The sequence below is a fragment of the Primulina tabacum genome, chromosome 9 (genome assembly GCF_025594145.1).
Source record: "Primulina tabacum isolate GXHZ01 chromosome 9, ASM2559414v2, whole genome shotgun sequence".
Lineage (NCBI taxonomy): Eukaryota > Viridiplantae > Streptophyta > Magnoliopsida > Lamiales > Gesneriaceae > Primulina > Primulina tabacum.
In genome coordinates this window covers 41,836,035-41,855,360 of record NC_134558.1, presented here as the reverse complement: position 1 = coordinate 41,855,360, position 19,326 = coordinate 41,836,035, and the positions used below count along the sequence as shown (strand labels likewise).

Below are 19,326 nucleotides of genomic sequence, written 5' to 3'. Positions count from 1 at the left end.
ACCTGATGTGAATACCCAAAAAAAATACATATAGTCTTTATGTAAAAATTATGATTTTCTAGAAAAACCCTTTTTGGAAAAGTCAAACTTAAGGATTCATGCAAAAGGGTGAAACGTGCCTCATTTTAAAACATGGGCTTTTAAAATGTATTTAATTTTACATTTGGTGTTTTATGCTTTTTTATAATATTTATACTTGAATTTTCAAATTTTGAACACATGTACTCGGAAAACAAATATATACCGACAAAACTGTGTATGCTCAAAATTTGAAAATGTGAGAAGCTATAGATCATTTGTTTTTCATGAAGTATTTTTAGTAATTTCGTGATTTCATAAGAGTAGTATATGCTAACCTATTTTAAAACATCACTATGCATTGATTAAATTATACATTATGGTATAGTTTGGTACATGAGATAAGAGAGAGATTGATAAATAATCCTCCTTATCCCACGTTTGGTAATTTTTTAGAAAGCTCATAATAATATCATGGGCCCGTGATAAATAATTTTATATATGGATAAAATATCTCTTTTATGAGATGTGATAATTTTAATCTAATAATAAAAACACCACAAATGACTTAATTACCCTTAATATATAAAAATCATAAACCCTATTGTTATCTCATTTCATTTGTAGGTAGAAATTAAAATCAAACAAATATTTTTATTTATTTTTATATATTATATAATATGATAATTATATAAATGAACTCGAGATAATTATATAAATGATTTGTATAAATCTCAATAAAATTATTAGTATCATTCGATTAACCTTAAAAATTTATATTTGACTTGACTAACAAAATTAATGACACAATTATCATATTATATAATATATAAAATTAGGTAAAAAAAATAAATCATGCAAGCACTGTCGGCGCATGAACAGATAAGAAATATGAACTCAAGCAACAACTTTAAAATTATAAAATTTATTATGATAATGTTAATTTTGTCATTAAAATCTAATATATAAATTTAATCAATCTTATTAAAATCATATCAAACATTAAATATAATATACTACATCTTATTTATCATTAACTTATCCTTATATTATATATCATATGTTTCTCCTATCATGTGTATAAAACTATGCCTATATATCGATAAATACTATTTGAAAGCTTATTAATCGAAATATGTCTAAATAATTTTATTATACATATAATGAAAAACCAAATAATTCTATTATAAGCTCAAGCCCGGCCCGTTAGCTTTATCTTTGGCCCGATAACACATTTTTTTTAAGTAAACCTTGTAGTTTTAAATCAAAATTCTCCGGCACTGTGATCCATTTCAGATAAAATCTTAATAATAATTTCTATTGTAGTTAAATATGATGAGAAAACACAATTAAGTCATTAATAAAATTTCATGTATCAATATATAAAAATTTCCTATACCAAAAATATTTTTACTCAAAAATTAAATACATATTCATTTAAATATATTTATGTTTATAATTCTTTTGATGAAATGTGTATGTTTATAATATTTGACCTTGTTATGTCGTAACGTCGTGTATTTTATGTGAACCTTGAATCAGAGTCAACCATGGGTTTAGATCGTGACCCAACTACAAGTGGACACACAAAAATTTAAAAAAATTATGTTAAAAAATATTTAAACAAAATTGGTTGTTTACACAACTAACTTGTAACTTGGGGTGGACAAGGTTGGATTGAAGTTTTTCTAACCTACTAAGACGAGTCAGAATAGGTCGACCCAATTGACACATTCTAGGGAAGACTGTGAAATCTCAACTTTGTCTTACTCGTGTCTCGCTCATGCCGCGTCCATTGTCGAGCCTAAGCACTGGATGGGTGTCTTTCAGGCAACGAGTTCATTGGGTATCTCTATTGGTTTTCGTAAGGTTCATAAGATGGCGATCGTTTCTTGGTTGAGACCGTCGTCTGTTTTCTTTAAGCTTAATGTAAATGGGAGCTCGAGAGGCAACCCTGGTGACGCATGTTAGTTTTCTATCTTAAGAAATCTATGAGCCTATGAATTCAAATATGCCCTTTCTGATTTGCTAATTGCAAATTGATAGCAAACACTGAAACATGGGATTGGGATTGGGATGAAAATGGTCCTTTATTATCAACAAGCTCTATAATCACCTATTGAATAAATGTGATGGAAATCACACACTCAAATAAAGAGGGATGAGATTTAAAATTAATTTTATGTAATGTATTTAAAGTAGAAACTTTACTTGGATATGTATTTCGATAGGGCGCAACGAAGAAGGTTGATCTATGTGGTCAATCTTAATAAGGTTGGATTTAAAGCTTGTACGATGATGGGGAATACAATGGTAGACTTGTTGATGTTCATCCAGTGAACACCAGTTCAGAATAGCCCTGTTTGTTTGTTTTTACTTTTCCAAAGAATTTTTCGTCCCTCCAAGTCTCCCAAATATAATAATCGCTTTAAACTAAATTTTTACTCTTTCCAGTAGTATTATATAATTTTTTTTGTTATAATTCAAAATATACACTTTTTGAAAAGCTTAACGTAGTTTTGTTAAATGATTTCTGATGTATTTTGATATAATATTTACAGGAAGATATCATATCGGCTGTGCGGAAAACTTAAAGGACTTGCAGCTTTTGGATATTGAGGCTAATACACAATTTTTTCCATCCAAGGCACTCTGTGTTGTTCTTGTTGTCTCATAAACATCGACTATACAAAATTGTACGTGTGTTCGATGGAGCTTGAAGCGAAAATTTTGAAAAGTCTCGATGGGACCTGAAGCGAAAATTAAAAAATGGGTTCTCTTGTTACTATAAATAATGCTAAAATTCAGTTATCAAATAATAAATACAATAAATAATACATAAGAAACAATATATTACATAAAAAATAAGTCAATAAATATTTAAAATAATTACATAAATAATAATCGTCTAACTATTTTAGAAGAAAAAATATATATTAAATTTGTATAATCTAGTTTTCGGTTCTTTTCTTTGTCAACGTATGAAAATATTTTTTATATTTTTATTTTGTTGCGGTTTTTTATCTACAAACTAAAACTACATATATTTAGTATTTTATTGTTAATTTTGTTTTACATTCAACATAATTTTTTTCACGACTTATTAAAATTTCATAATAAATATATAATCTTAATTTTTTTTAAAAAGGTGTAGACACATGTATACATTAGTTGCTAGTATATAAAGAATATGCGTGGTGGCATCTTCAATGTTACAAATTGGGGAATTTAGCGAAAAATACATCTGAGCATGTTTTAATTAGGATTCAGTCCCCTTTAGTCTTTTTTTGTGTTTTAATACCTAACAAAAGTTCAAATTAGTTTTTACTACATGTTTTTTGTGTTTTTACCTTTTTAAATTAATAAAAAATTATAAGAATCCCCAAATTTGTTGGTGATGTTATTTTTCTCCTCGTTCCTCCTTCCCCCTTCCCGTTTCTCGCTTCCCACTCTTTTCTTCTGTGTGACAATTTGTTCGTTTTTCTTTCATTCTTTTACTGGCCATTTTCCTTCATTGTCCTTCGTTTGCACAATTTACCCTTGTTTCTGCAGTCTATTTTACTGAATCTTGCGACAAATTCGTCGTTTAAAACCGTACCTGTGCGTAACCCAGCGTAGAAAATTCCCAGCAAAGTAGAGTCCCTACCAGCCCAAACCACACATCCCAGCATCCATTGCCATCCTGTTGCCGAAAAATTCGCAAATACCAGAATTTGTGGGTCGAAGCAATTTGTGGGTGGAAGCATTTTGTGCGTTGAAGCAGCTTAGGTGAGGAGGAGAAAGTAGGCGCTTCATTTTCGGATTTGCGTGGAGCTACCACCCTATAAAACTAATAAAGGACAATTAAAGGGTACACATTTCAATTTTAGTTTGTTTTTGATAATTTTTGTAGTTATAATGTTTTGTTTGTTTAAGAGTAATTTCTTTTCTTCGATCTAATTTTGGATATAGAAATGGATTTGTGACGTATGTTCACAATAAGATTGTCATTTGCGGAAAGAACCATCGCCACGTAAAAGACAGCGACAAGAAGCTTGAATTTTTAGTGCAGAGAATTGGTCACTCAAACACCATTTGCACGAATAAGGTCGAACAAAATAATATGCTTGATTAAATCCCATATATGGTTTTATATTTGTTAATAAATTTTGGTGCATTATTGTGAAATTGAATTTTAGACCATTATTCTGAAACTGAATTCTGTTGTTTTGACCGAATACGGACATTAATGTGCATGATCTTGGGAACAATTTTTTTTAATTGAATGTGTTAGTTTAGATAATATGATTGGAATGATAGTTATGTCAGATTAGTTCGGCTTGTCAAGAAGAGTTTGTTATAGTTTATTTTGACAGAAATTTTTTGATTTGGTTTGACAGAATGAGATTGTTATTTGATATTAGTTTTCGTATGTAAGATCATTATCAATTTTTCGATAAGTGATATAATTATGTACTGTCGTGAGATATTTATTTGAGATTGGTTGTTCATGTTTGTAGCAACTTATTTGTCTAATTTCTTGAGTATTTGTGTCAATTTATTGTGACATTTATTGATTTATTATTCGTATGTAATATTTTAATTTTTTTATGTGGAGTAGAATGACGAAGACTAAAAAAAAGAGTGAAGAAAATACGCCTGATAATGATGCAGATATTGGTCCATATGTTAAAGAGGGTTACTCAAGGTGTTCGCCAACAAAGTTTTTAGCCGTGATGGAGCAATTGGTTCCTAGATTGGGTGAGTTACAATTGAAGAGGATAGAAGCTTCACCTCTGGCACCTTGGTTGAAGATCAAGAAACTTTCTATAAGCACATCAAGAGTCTGCTCAATGCTTAAACGCTTTGAAGTAGAGACATGCAGCTTTTGTTTTGGAAGCAATATCATGGTGCCATTTACTTCGAAGGAATTCTCTATCGTTATAGGGTTGTCGAGCGTTGGTCAACCCGTTAACCTGGATTTAAAGTTGGGCTCAAACTTTCTTGAGCGTCATTTCAAGGGGGTGAACTGTGTGCAGAGAAATGTCATAATAGATAAGTTGTTTGATTTGGCAGGAAATGAGCTTGAGATTGATGATTTTTTTAGATTTTTTATTTTGCTTCTTTTTAATTGTGTTATATTTCCTATTAGTAATTTTGGAACACCAAAGTTTATTTTCCCATACTTGGACAATTTGGAAACGTTTTTTGAATATGGTTGGGGAGATGCAGCCTTTAGGTTTTTGCGTGATGAAATTGAAGATCATCTTGGATTCTCTAAAGTGAGAAGAAAGGATAAAAAAATATATGGTAGGTTGCATAGTTGGATTGATGGTATTATCTTTTTCTTTTTGAAGCTTATATATGTTATTGTTGGTTGTAGTAAATGCTAATCATTTTATTTGTACAGGCTTGGGTGTATGAAAGAGTTCCTATGCTTGGTGAACCTCGTGTTTTACATTGCTTTCCTCGTTTATTCAAGTGGGGAGAGAGCAAGATTCCCGTGAATCCTAAAGGGGCTGAGGCTGCTCTAATGGCTGTGAGATCGAACAAGGTTTGCGCAATTTAATCTACATCATCCTATATTTTTGACTACATGTATTAATAAAACTAAGAATTTGTGTTTAATGTTGTTAGATTGTGGCGATCAAACCATTTGAGGAGGAAAAAAAAACTCGTTGATGATGTACAGATGATTGTTGAGGTAAACATTTGTAATTGATGATAGTCAATTTTTAAATAGTATGCTATTTAACGAATTACCATATTCAATGAGCACTTATATTTTCAGGTTCAGTCTCGATACAATGATTCAGAATTGTTGGAACAGATAAAAAGGCTTGAAAATGAGATTAAAGTGTTGAAGGAAAAAAATGAAGTGGTTGAAGATGATACAACCCGATTTGTCTTCAAGGATGCGACACATATGTATGATGAAGGTCATACCGAGCAAGATGTGGATGGACATGTTGATGCTGCATTTGAAAGTTTGAATGAAGTGGTTGAGAACAAAGTGAAATCGGACACAGAAGACAACATTAAAATGGAGAGTTATGTGAGAGTGGTTGTAGATGAAGTGGAAATGAACACAAATTCTTCAGACGACGTGCACGTAGGTACCGACATTGGAGAAGGGAAAAAAATGATTATTTATAATCCAAAATCATCGATTGTGAAGACGGTTCAAAAAAGAACAGATCGGTTGAAAAAGAGAAAACATCCTGACTATTTGACACCTCCTAGTACGACCCCAAAGCGACAGAGAAAACAAGAATCATCACTCATCTTGGATCTGGTAATTTAAATTTAATTTGTTTGGCAATAGCTAAAAATAATTTAAATTTTGTATGATTTGTTAGTAATTAAATTTTGTTAATGAATTTTGTATTTGCATATTTTCTGTTTTTATATAGGATGCTATTGATGTTAAAGGTATAGCTGAAAGTGCCGTTGAGGAATCTTTGCAAGAGTTCTGAGGTAGACATGACTATGATGGTCATGTTCAGATATCAAAGGAAGAGAGAGACATAATTGAAAAGTACATTTGCGGGGATATTTTGGGGTAAGAAGATCTTGTTTTTTTAAATTTTGGCGAAATAATAATTTTTCATTTTTTGTTTGTTTGAGTTGTTATTTTTGTTATTTTGTCTTTGTAGTGGTGTAGTTTGGCAAGATGATGACGTGATATTGCATGGGCACGAGTTACTGCTTTGTTTGTTTGGCAGCGAACTACGATCTGACCTTATTCATGCCTATTTCAATACTTTGAGCAATAGAAAACATAAATATGGGCATGACATATACTGCATGTCTCCCAATGTCCAGGTAAAATTTTTTGATGTTAAGTAAAAAATATTTTTATCAAGATGATAGCTAACAATATTTTTAAAAATTTGCATAGATTAACGTGATTCGGATGCTCGATAAAATGAAGCAGAAGAGGGTCAAAGATAAAGATTTTTCAGAATTTACATCACAGTTGGATGGGAGTACATTGAGCAAGCTGTCCGAACTAAACAAAGAGGTTCTAGAACGCTGTAAGCAGATAATTTTCCCAATTAGTTACAGAGCACATTGGATCTTGCTGGGTTATACTAGAGGCGATCAATATTTCACACTAAGAGATTCTCTTAGTAGTCCTGTTTACAAAGGTGCAGCCAAGAAAATTGTAAGTCGGATACAAAAAAAAAATTTGTTTTAAGCAAAAGTGCACAACACACACACATCTTTTATGATTTTTTTGAAAACTAATATTCATTGAATTTCTTTTTTAGGCCAAATTTATGTCTGGATATCTTTGGAATGTGAAAAATTGTGATATTGGCAAAGGTGAAGTGATTGGGTTAAAATGTAGGCAACAAGGAAATGATTTAAATTGTGGTGTTTATGTTTGTCTATGGGGTGAATGTTTTGCAAGAGATAACCCGACATTTTGGGATGAAGAATGGAATACGTCAATGGAAGGGTATAGAGCTCGGATTGCTTCGGCAATTTTGTCTGATGAACGAGGCCTGTTCAAAGGTCTAAAATGACGTGATGGTAAGACTTATCGTGCGTTGATAGCATGACAATTTTTGGTAAAACAACACTGAATCTGTTCAATTTACAAGTATTAGGTAGTATTTGAGTTTTGTAATGAAGAAGACTAATGTGTTGCTGTCAACACTCAATATGGTGCCCGACATTATTGCGCGCGCATGTGCGCGTCTGCTACTGTTCACGCGCAACTTTTTTTTTTCCGATTTTCATCCCTTACACGTTCCGACTACTCGTTTTATGTTCTTTCAACGTATGATGAACTCTTTCGAGTTTTATTCAGAACAATCGAACTTAATATTCGTTCATTAAGCTTCGTTCTTCGTTTCGAATTTTTCCAAATCAAACACATTGATTTATTTGATTAATTTTCATTCATTAAGCACCAAAATTCCAACAAGTATCTCATTTACCAAATCAAGTATTTTAAAATTGAAAATATGTATTTCGCAAGTAAAAGTAAGTACTTCAAGATGTTCTATGCGTAGTTGCGAATTTGTTTTTTTTTTCCAAATGTTCCATGTAAACACTAATAATAACCGAATATTTTCAGAATGCATAAAAATGATATTTCAATTTATAATATTAAGTAACAACAAATTTGGGTATCATTTAAGGAAAAAAATGTACTGAAGCTTAAAATTTGGTATATTTGGCAAAACATTCCTGGAAAAAATTTGCAAGGGAATATTTGTAATGATAACAAACCACAACTCACAACAAATATGAAACTATCTGTCAACAATACAATTTAATGATTAAGACATAATCACTTCATTACACATCTACAAATTGCAATTCCAAACACATAATCTGTTGTTTTGCAACAGCATACAGTTTTCCAATCTCAATGAACCAATTGAGTTTGACAGCAACACATTAGTCTTCTTCATTACAAACTTCAAATACTAACTAATACTTGTAAATTGAACAGATTCAGTGTTTGTTTACAAAAAAAATGTCATGCCATCAACGCACGATAAGTCTTACCATCACGTCAAAACAGCAAACAAAAAATGGCTACCATAAACGTAATGATCCAAAAGATCGATTAATTCTATGAACAACACCAATATATTCACAAAATGCCACCACATCTTGTTGTCTTTTTTGAACAACCTTCCATGCTGCTTTCTTACTCTAACACATGCCTGCAACCAATTAAAAAAATTAAGATAGCAATTTGGAATTTTTAAAATAAATTAAATTACAAATAACTTAAGATAATGGAAGTAAACGATATAGTATTAATGTATATGTCAATCAAACCAATTATGGCACTGGTTCTTTGCAAGTTCGTCTATTATGCCCTCGCCCATTACATCTCCCACATGTTGTCACACGTTGTTCAACTTGAGAAGGTATCCGTTTGGTCCTTCTACGTCCTGGCTGGCTACGGGTTGTAGGAGCATAAATGGTAGGTCCATCATTCAGATAACCCTCACTCATGTCATTTGTTGGAATTGGATTTATGATTCCTTTATAAGCTTGGCGGTACATGTTCATCTTAAAATATCCATCACAGAATTGATAAACCGACAGAGACTTTGATTCTATGCACGAGCAAGCATGCTTGCACGGTAGCCTATACATCTGCCAATATCGACATGAACAACGACATGAATTCAAATCCACTGAAAAACTTTTGTCCCCATCTATCACCTCAAACAGAGCTCCACATGACTTGTGCACCTTTAAGCTTCGAGATTGTCCATATGCAATTGACACCTCCTTCTCTTTTCTTGGACTTAGTTCTCCGATCATCGCCATTGTTTTTCTCGTCTTTTGTGCATCGTGGTCATTATTTGAATTCGTATGTTATCTATCATACCCACAATAGGTAGATATCGCGCTTGTTTTACCCAATTGTTCCAGCTTTCAACAATATTATTATTAATGACACCCCATCGCTCACCCACAAACATAGAATTGGCCCAATTTTCTGAGGGCACACTCACAAGAAACTCGTGGGCGAGCGGCATCGAATCGATTATGCTTTTGATATGTTGCGAGAATTCATGTCTTGATGGGGTGTACGCAGCTTTCTTCAAACCAGAAGACCAATGTTTCTTGTTATGGAGAGGATACCTACGCAATACCTGCAAAAAAAAAATTTAAAAACATTACAGATAATAACCAACTAATGAAGAATAACAAAAAAAAAAAAGATGGCTAAATTATTGAAAAATCACCATAAGACAAACCTGCTTGACAAAGTTATCGACCAGATGTCTTAAACAATAAGAATGGTGAATACCAGGGAACACAGTCTGAATAGCTTTGATAAGTCCAGGATGTCGGTCAGAGAAAAAAATGTAGCTACGGAATATCATTATGTATTGGGATGCCAAGACATGTTTTAACTGGTAGCAAAACCATTCCCAATTAGAATCGTTTTCTGCATCAACAATTGCATACGCAAGTGTAAAAACATCATCATTCGCATCCTTTGCCACAACGCCTAATAAAAATCCTTTGTACTTGTTCTTAATGTGAGTTCCATCCAAAAATAATAATGGCCGACAACCACTAATAAAACCAACCAGACATGCATGAAAACATATGAATAACCGTCTAAATTTGTTTGTCATCGAATCAATTTCACATTCAACAAAACTCCCGGGATTTGTTTCTTTAACAGCATGACAATACCATCGTAATTTATCATACGACCCCTTATCAGTTCCATAAATATCATGCATTGCCATCTCTTTACCCGCCCAAACTTTATGATACTCAAGTTCTACTCCATAATCTCTTTCAATGTCCTTCAGCATTGCACATGGGCGATATGATGGCTCTCCCCTTAACTTCTCCTTCACAACATTAGCTACCCAGGATGAATCAGCTTTAGGGTGACCTCTACTCCGCAAATTATCATCCCCACAACTATGGCTTAGGTTGCACTTTCTTATGCCGAATGAATTGTCCGATTTATGTTTGGAGGCATAAATTTTCCACTCACAATTCTCTTTGCTGCAAACAACACTTTCATTTCTCATGTACCTAAAAGATCTTCTACTGGCAATAACATAATTTTTAAGACAAATCCTGAATTCAGCTGCATCTTTAAATTTTTGCCCAACACCACGTATGCAATGAATCCAAGCATCAATAGAATTGGTTAAAGTGCCAACGTCAAGCTCGTGACCTCCATCAGAACAAACTTCATCAGCAAAATCAAACCTAATCATTTTAATACAAATCAATAAAATACATGAGGAAACACATCAATATTCTTTTACATAATTTAAAGTGAACTATAAATATAACAAACAATACTCAAGTCGTGCACAACAATAAAAAACAAACAATAACTCATTTACCAACTCTGCAATATCTGAAACCTGCAAACAAACAATAAAAACAATGCAAACAAAAATAAAAAAGGAAGTTACCTCGCAATGACTGGGCTCTGATCATCTTTTGGAAATGCTATCAATTTGATTATATTTAATTTCAAACAACTGTGAAGGTTTATCATATTTCGAACATCGTCATCTTCATTCAGGGTTACTGCAATCTGATCATGGGGTGCCATGTATTGCAATAACGTTAATTCAGAATTAATAGCCGCACATTTTCGTCCTAAACTCTCGAATATCTCTAACAAAGTTGCGTCATTAGGAATTGAAATCAAATAAAGACCATTGACGTAGCGGCTTCCAAGAAACGAAAATATTGCGCTCCCCGAACCGACTTCCATCAATAAATCGATCGTCGAATATCTAAATTATTAATATTTGCTTCTGCCGATTTAGGCGTCAAATAAATTGGAAATCCAAAAACAGAATATCAGTTCTACAATGTCTTACATTAAATAAAAACTCAAATAATGGGGATAAATGAATTACATAAAATAAAATCACAACTTATCCAAAATCGACCTTTGTGCTCAAACAATATTGAAGCAGAAATTTTTCTATTCACGTTATAGTTCAACAAAATCATCCAATTTTAGAACTATTTTTCTACAAAATCATCGTACTAGTTCAACAATTCTTCTCAAAATTGTTTGATAAAAGGTAAGTCAAATCAAAAAAAAAAAATAGTGCCCAAAAGAAATCAAGTGGAAACATGATAAAGATCTTACATGCGGAAACTAATATCAAATTACAATCTCATTCTATCAAACCAAATCAAAAACATTCCGTCAAAATAAACTAAAACAATCTCATTTTCACAAGCCAAACTAATCTCACATAACTATCATTCAAAGTATATTCTATAAACTAACAACTTATTGTAAACAAAACTTGTTCCCAATATCATGCACATTAATGTCCGTATTCGGTCAAAACAACAAAATTCAATTTCACAATACTGGCATAAAATTCAATTTCACGGCAATGCACCAAATTTTATTAACAAAAAAAAACATAAATTGGATTCAATCAAGCATATTACTTTGTTCAACCTTATTCTCCTCCTCACATACGCTGCTTCGACCCAGAAATTGCTTCGACCAAGAAGTTCTGGTTTTTGCAAAGTTTCCAGCAACAGTAGCGCTGGTAGGGACTCGGCTTTGCTGGGAAATTTCTACGCTTCGTTACAAAGATTGACGATTTTGAGCTACGGGTTTGTGCGAAGAGTTAGTTACATACACTTGCGGAAATATGGTAAATTGGGCCGATGGAGAACGGGAGAGGGTTTATAGATAAAGGTGTGTAAGAAATTGAAGGAAAAAAAAGGTTTCTCGGACAGATGACAACAGGAGGGGAAGCGAGAAAGAGAGTCGATTAAGAAATTGAAGGAAAAAAAAAAAGGTTTCTCGGACAGAAGACAACAGGAGGGGAAGCGGGAAAGAGAGCCGATGAGGGAAGATGAACAGCAATAGGGAGGGATTCTTATAATTTTTTATTCATTAAAAAGGGGTAAAAATGTAAAATTGCATAACACATGTACTAAAAATAAAGCTAGACTGTTTTCAGGTATTAAAACACAAAAATAAACTCATAGGTACTAAATCATAACAAAATATTGGACAGATGCATTTTTCAGCAAATTACCGTTACAAATTCCACTCTTACTTTTAATTAATGTGCAAAAATGTTTCTAAGACTACGGCCCAAGATTATATATTTTATCCACAAACATAAAAATTATTTCTAAAACACAAAAATTTATGTGAGACGGTGTCATGAGTCAATTTTATGAAATATATATTCTATATTGGTGATCCAAAAAAAAATATTATTTTTTATATCAAATATATTAATTTTTATGGTAATATAAACATGATTGATATGATGAAACTCTCTTTCCATAATTGTCTCTAATGGTTCCTAGAACCATATTCTATTGCAAACACAGCTAAAGTATATGTAAAAAATGACAATTAGCGTTAATCCAAATCCCTAAGCACTTGCACACCTCCATCACATCACCGCCTCTCCTTGACTAATTGCTCACTTCGATTCCAATCTCGAAAATCAAACAACGCCGCCTGCGGATATGCTGCCGCCGGAGCTTCAGCCGCGGGCCTTTCGCCCTTATATATCCTCCTCCGCGAGCGCTCCCTCTTTCCCCACTTCTTCATCGCCCTACAACTCCGATCTAAACCCTAATTCTAGCCCTGGTTCCACCTCCTATCATGTCGGAAGTACCAGCAGCCGCCACGCCAGTTCCTCCTCCAGCAACTCCAGATTCTCCTCTTCTTCCTTTGTACACAACGCTAGGATCGCCGTTTCCCTGGTTCCTTCAGCCACCTTCCTCCTCGACCTCGGTGGCACGCCAGTGATTGCTATCCTCTTGCTGGGGTTAATGATTGCCTACATTCTTGATTCTCTAAACTTCAAATCAGGTTCCTTCTTTGCCGTCTGGTTCTCACTCATCGCCGCACAGTTAGCTTTCTTTTTCAGCTCAGCTCTCTATTACTCCTTCAGTCACGTGCCTCTCGTTCTACTCGCTTCCATAACTTGTGCATTGGCTAATTTCTTAATCGGGGTTTGGGTTTCACTTCAGTTCAAGTGGATTCAAATTGAATATCCCACCATTGTGCTCGCTCTTGAACGCCTGTTATTTGCCTGTGCTCCACTCATTGCCTCCGTGCTGTTCACGTGGGCTACTGTTTTCGCCGTGGGTTTGATTAATGCCGCGTACTATCTTATGGTTTTTAATTGCATTTTCTATTGGCTGTACTCAATTCCTAGGGTATCTTCCTTCAAATTTAAACAAGTCAGTTACCATGGTGGTGAGGTGCCCCGTGACATTTTTATTCTCGGGCAGCTAGAGAGTTGCGTGCACACTTTGAATCTTTTGTTCTTTCCGTCACTGTTTCACCTTGCATCGCACTATTCTGTAATTTTTTCTTCCAGTGCTGCTGTTTGCGATGTTTTTCTTCTTTTCTTCATTCCATTTCTGTTTCAGCTGTATGCCTCCATTAGAGGGGCACTCTGGTGGGTTACTAAGAAAGAGAGTGAACTGCGCAGTATTAGGTTTGTCAATGGTGCATTGGCTTTGGTCGTTGTGGTTGTATGTTTGGAGGTTAGGGTTGTTTTCCCCTCATTTGGGCGGTATATTCATGTCCCACCACCCCTGAATTATATTTTGGTGACCATTACAATGCTTGGGGGAGCAGGTGCTGCTGCTGCATACGCTGTTGGTATGATTTCGGATGCTTTCAGCTCACTGCTCTTTACTGCTTTGGCCATAATCGTCAGTGCTTCTGGGGCAATAGTTGTGGGATTTCCTATTCTGGTACGCTGTATCCATATCCAGTTGCTTCTAACGACCCACCTTTTTGCTTTAGGAATATTAAATTTTCCCTCGACGCCGTGCTTTTGTGTAATTTGTTTTGATTTTGTTCTATGTAATCATATGCAGGAATTATATCCCACTTTGCAATCCTCTAGAATTATTCTTGTTCCTTGAATATATACTAATTTATTTCCTACCTTTTGAAATACTATGTTGTGCAATTTTGATGTTTGATGTTTGGAATTTGGAACTAGCATCTTCATCCAACAGACTATGTCAATGTGTTTGAATGTGAGGTTTCTGTGCGTTCATATCTTGTGGTAATGTTGACCATGTGTTGGGACCATGTCAAGTTTCCTTTACATATGGCATAAGGATTGTTAGAATGATTACCTGTAAAACGAATTGCTGTTCTATTTACTATTACCCAATCCTGTGATAACTGGTTAGCTTACTTTTGTAGTGTTGTGAGTTTTATTTATAAGATTTTGATGCAAATTTGTCACCAATTGAAAACTGTATACCCTCATTCCTATGTATGCTCACAAATATGATAATGTCAAGTCATTTGATTGGATAAATCTGCCGAACTCATGAATCGCATGAAAAAATAAAATCAGTTGGGAAATTATATAACATACAAGTAGTTCAGTTAAACATGTAAATTGAAATATATTAGACATTCATTATCGTTAAAAATACTAATTTTCTGCATTTAAATTTTCCATAGATATTTACAAAAACATTTTACAAAAATTAAGATAGTTTACTCGTTTTGTTTGTTAGATAATTCATCATCGTTAAAAATACTAATTTTCTGCATTTAAATTGTCCATAGATATTTACAAAAACATTCCACAAAAATTAAGATAGTTTACTCGTTATTGTTTATTAGATATCTCATATCGGTTGAATTAAACAATTGGGAGTTGTATATATGGACATGAACAATCTCTTTCTTGAGCTATCTTTTGGGGTTGAGTTAGATTCAAGTCTCAATCTTAACATCTTATCAAAGTTCAGACTCATCGCTATGTGTTTGAATGCCTTATTGGTCACCCGATTATATCTTGTAAACTTCACGCTCAAGTCGTTCATTCTTAGACGTGAGAGGTGTGTGTTATATGTCTCAAAACAGTTGGATTAGGTCGAGTCTCTATTTTAACACAGTTAAAATATTTAATTGGTTTATCAGGCTTATTAAATAAGCATGCACCAAAATTTCTAATGTTAGCGTTTGAAGATACCGCTTGTGCTATTTTAAAATTACAAGTTGAAGCAAAGGTCTCAATAATCTGTGTTTTCAAAAGTGTATGAGGTGGGGATTGTTCATATGATTTTACCTGCCCATGTTTGCATTATAATTTACACTAGCCTGTACTATAGTGGGTGATCATATGTCGTGTTACCCAAGCAAAAACACATATTTTATATATTTTATTTTGTTTTACTTTTACTTTTATTACAGCTCACAACATCAGCCAAAATTCCTTTTCTCTTGGGTCACGAAGATTGTGTGGTCCTGTCTGTTATCCAACACAATTCTGCCATTTGCGCTTTCCAGATCTTGATCCTCACAACTAATACTGGCTGGTGTAATTTTTAGTATGATCCAGATCTGTTTCAGTAGTAAGATACAAAAATCCAATTTGAAATTTTTTCCAACATTATACAGAATGACTAATCAAGTTACAATATTTCCTGTAGCAGATAGTCTTATTCTGATACTGAATTGTTGTCAATCCACCCAGTGTATAGTCCATCTATTAACCATCCATTTGTTACTTTGTCTACTTAAAAGTTTTAATTTGTGTAGGTAAAACTTTTATTTTCACGGTGAAAGTTTACTATAAACTGGAGAGAAATAATATAGTGTGAATTTTAATACCCTCTCTCTTGCAGTTCCTCCCACTTCCATCGGTGGCTGGATTTTATCTGGCTCACTTTTTCACGAAGAAAAGATTATCATCCTACTCTGCTTTTGTTGTGCTTGGGAGCTTAATGGTGATGTGGTTTGTGATTCATAACTATTGGGACCTCAATATTTGGATTGCAGGCATGTCATTGAAATCCTTCTGTAAGCTTATTGTTGGCAGTGTAATCCTGGCAATGGTTGTTCCTGGTTTAGCCGTGCTTCCATCAAAACTTCGTTTCCTAACTGAAGCTGGATTGATAAGCCACGCATTATTACTGTGTCATATTGAAAATAATTTTTTTAACTACTCAAATGTGCACTACTATGGTATGGACGACGATGTTATGTATCCAAGTTATATGGTTGCCATGACCACTTGTGCGGGTTTGGCAATTGTTAGGAGACTTTTTATGGATGGCAGAATCAGATCTAAGGCAGTTTGGATTCTTATTTGCTTATATTCCTCAAAGCTATCTATGCTTTTTATGGCTTCAAGGAGTATTATTTGGGTCTCAGCTGTTCTTTTATTAGCAGTCTCTCCTCCACTGCTGCTTTACAAGTACAGACCAGCCAAACTTCAAATTTAAAAGTTACCATTTATCGTCTGCAACTTCATTTTTCTCATTATATTTCAGGGAGAAATCGAAAAATACTTCAAAGATGAAACCTTGGCAGGGTTACACTCATGCTGGTGTTGTTTCTTTGTCTGTCTGGCTCTGTCGTGAAACAATCTTTGAAGCCCTTCAGTGGTGGAATGGGAGGCCTCCAACCGATGGTTTGCTTATAGGCTCTTGCATTCTTTTGACTGGATTAGCTTGTGTGCCTATCGTTGCTCTGCACTTTTCCCATGTCATGGTATCGTTCATTATTTTCATTGTTGGTGCACTTGTAATTCCTCGTGTGCTGTTTTGCTCGACATTGATAACCATTTACACTTATTATTTACTTAATTGTTGAGGTGTTTCCATCAATTTGGTTTCTCTCTTCATTAATGTTCACAAGAGGCTATTACTCTGAGATTTAACAACAGCAATAAGTATCATTATTAGGACAACACACTGAAAATGATTTGAACTTCTGTTGATTTTAATTTTATGTGGTTTCGTTAACAGATAGGTGGAAACATAACTGCAATCAATTCACTTGACTTGGCTGATGTTGCATGGGCAGATTCAATTTTATTTATTTTGGTCCTTTGAATTCTGTGCTCAGCTAGATTTTATTTCGCTATCAATGCTTAGCATCACATTTCCTCTCAGTGGTTGCCCTAAATTATGGTTTTATTATGTATTGAATATGAGATTATGTCGTTCGTGTCACGTCTACTCATGAGGCATTCACTGCTTATTTCTATGGGTGCACATTCAATGACTTTTATCATAACTAACTGTTAACAACTGTTATTTTCCCCTTTTCTTGAAGTCGGCTAAGAGATGCTTGGTGTTGGTTGTAGCGACTGGTTTCTTGTTTATCCTGATGCAGCCCCCAATTCTAGTGTCCTGGACTTATCACTCAGACTTAATTAAAGCTGCCCGTCAGTCTGGTGATGATATCTCCATATATGGTTTCATGGCCTCGAAGCCTACCTGGCCGTCATGGTTGCTAATTGTTGCAATTGTGCTGACTCTCGCAGCCATTACCTCCATTATTCCAATTAAGTACATTGTTGAGTTTAGGACAGTTTACTCCATTGCGGTGGGAATTGCTCTCGGAATATATATATCTGCTGAGTATTTCCTACAGGCGGCTATACTGCATACCCTCATAATCATTACTATGATATGCACTTCTGTATTTGTGGTCTTCACTCATTTACCTTCTGCCTCAAGCACAAAGCTTCTGCCTTGGCTATTTGCACTTATTGTGGCCCTTTTTCCAGTGACATATCTGTTGGAGGGCCAGGTTATAATCAGCAAGAGCGTCCTTGGAGAGAGTGAAATGGTAGACATGACAGAGGAAGACAACAACGTTGCTATGTTACTGGCTGTTGAGGGTGCAAAGACATCTCTTCTTGGTCTATATGCAGCCATCTTCATGCTAATAGCACTTGAAATAAAGTTTGAGCTGGCTTCTCTTATGCGGGAAAAGGTCACCGAAAAGGGTGGAATTCGGCATAATCAGTCTGGCCAAAGTAGTTCTGCTAGTGTTCCTCCAAAATTGAGATTCATGCAGCAACGAAGAGCTTCTGCTGTGCCAATCTTTACCATAAAGAGGATGGCTGCAGAAGGGGCCTGGATGCCTGCAGTCGGTAATGTTGCTACTATAATGTGCTTTGCTGTGTGCCTGATCTTGAATGTACATCTCACAGGTGGCTCAAATTGTGCTATATTCTTCTTGGCACCAATCTTGCTTCTGCTTAACCAGGACTCGGATTTTTTTGCCGGATTTGGGGACAAGCAGAGGTACTTCCCTGTTACGGTGGCCATCTCGGCACACTTGGTCTTGACTTCAGTGTACAGCATATGGGAAGATGTGTGGCATGGAAATGCAGGATGGAGCTTTAACATTGGAGGATCGGATTGGAGTTTTGCAGTCAAGAATCTTGCTCTGCTTATTTTAACACTCCCTAGTCACATCCTTTTCAATCGTTTTGTTTGGAGCTACACAAATCAGGCTGATGCAAAGCCACTGCTCACGATACCACTCAACCTACCGTCCGTCATAATAACGGATATTATGAAGATTAAGATTTTAGGGCTTCTGGGAGTGGTATATTCCTTGTCCCAGTATCTAATATCCAAACGACAGTACGTGTCGGGGTTGAAGTATATATAGGGTGCCTATACGTACTTTTCCTTTGTGTACAATATGGTACTAAAATTTTAAGAGAGATTTGCTAGAAGCTTGAGGAATACTTCTGTTATGTTTAATTTATTCGACACGATTTAGTGAAGGCCGGCCCGTCTTTCTTGTATGACCACAAATTACAACGATAGTTCCTCTTTCTTCTATTGCGGCGAATTTTATTGTCGTGTTGATGGGTTTAGACTTTAGGTACTGCTTGGTTGGTGAGTGTGTACTTGGAATGACGTATAATAATTTGATAAGTCAGGAAAAAAAATATTATACATGGTGTCATAAACTGAATGATATTTGTTATGGTCTAAGTTAGTTTTGTAAGTGGATGGTAAAGATGAAATGACCTCAAACATGTCTGCATGATTAATTGCCTTACCTAT

General features: G+C 34.6%; 2 protein-coding genes and 1 long non-coding RNA gene across 3 annotated transcripts; 2 read left to right on the top strand and 1 right to left on the bottom strand.

Moving 5' to 3' along the window:
• The first annotated feature begins 3,653 nt into the window (after nt 1-3,653).
• On the top strand, nt 3,654-6,009 carry LOC142556801 (uncharacterized). The gene is made up of 4 exons (XR_012822684.1): nt 3,654-5,331; nt 5,408-5,551; nt 5,635-5,701; nt 5,789-6,009. It is a non-coding gene; the product is annotated as an uncharacterized LOC142556801 (long non-coding RNA).
• A 2,516-nt stretch (nt 6,010-8,525) lies between these two features.
• On the bottom strand, nt 8,526-11,074 carry LOC142504537 (uncharacterized). The gene is made up of 5 exons (XM_075617380.1): nt 10,932-11,074; nt 10,860-10,880; nt 9,738-10,719; nt 9,396-9,632; nt 8,526-8,684 (listed from the first exon to the last, which is right to left on the bottom strand). The coding sequence occupies exons 1-5, from the start codon at nt 11,072-11,074 to the stop codon at nt 8,526-8,528; spliced, it is 1,542 nt and encodes a 513-aa protein (XP_075473495.1).
• A 1,787-nt stretch (nt 11,075-12,861) lies between these two features.
• On the top strand, nt 12,862-19,117 carry LOC142556377 (uncharacterized). The gene is made up of 4 exons (XM_075667840.1): nt 12,862-14,232; nt 16,135-16,706; nt 16,783-17,002; nt 17,570-19,117. Exons 1-4 carry the CDS (start codon nt 12,988-12,990, stop codon nt 18,920-18,922), a joined length of 3,390 nt encoding a protein of 1,129 aa, XP_075523955.1. The 5' UTR covers nt 12,862-12,987; the 3' UTR covers nt 18,923-19,117.
• Nucleotides 19,118-19,326: the final 209 nt, after the last annotated feature.

What these genes read in the sequence shown, in the direction of transcription:
- LOC142504537 (XM_075617380.1), bottom strand. Translation starts at nt 11,074, where the DNA reads ATGGCACCCCATGATCAGATTGCAGTAACCCTGAATGAAGATGACGAT. An exon ending in TTTCAGATATTGCAGAGTTG is followed by an intron (nt 10,720 to 10,859) that starts GTAAATGAGTTA and finishes TAAAATGATTAG; the next exon opens with GTTTGATTTTGCTGATGAAG. An exon ending in TTGAAAGCTGGAACAATTGG is followed by an intron (nt 8,685 to 9,395) that starts GTAAAACAAGCG and finishes AATTGGTTGCAG; the next exon opens with GCATGTGTTAGAGTAAGAAA.
- LOC142556377 (XM_075667840.1), top strand. Translation starts at nt 12,988, where the DNA reads ATGCTGCCGCCGGAGCTTCAGCCGCGGGCCTTTCGCCCTTATATATCC. An exon ending in CCTCCACTGCTGCTTTACAA is followed by an intron (nt 16,707 to 16,782) that starts GTACAGACCAGC and finishes ATTATATTTCAG; the next exon opens with GGAGAAATCGAAAAATACTT. An exon ending in TGCACTTTTCCCATGTCATG is followed by an intron (nt 17,003 to 17,569) that starts GTATCGTTCATT and finishes CTTTTCTTGAAG; the next exon opens with TCGGCTAAGAGATGCTTGGT.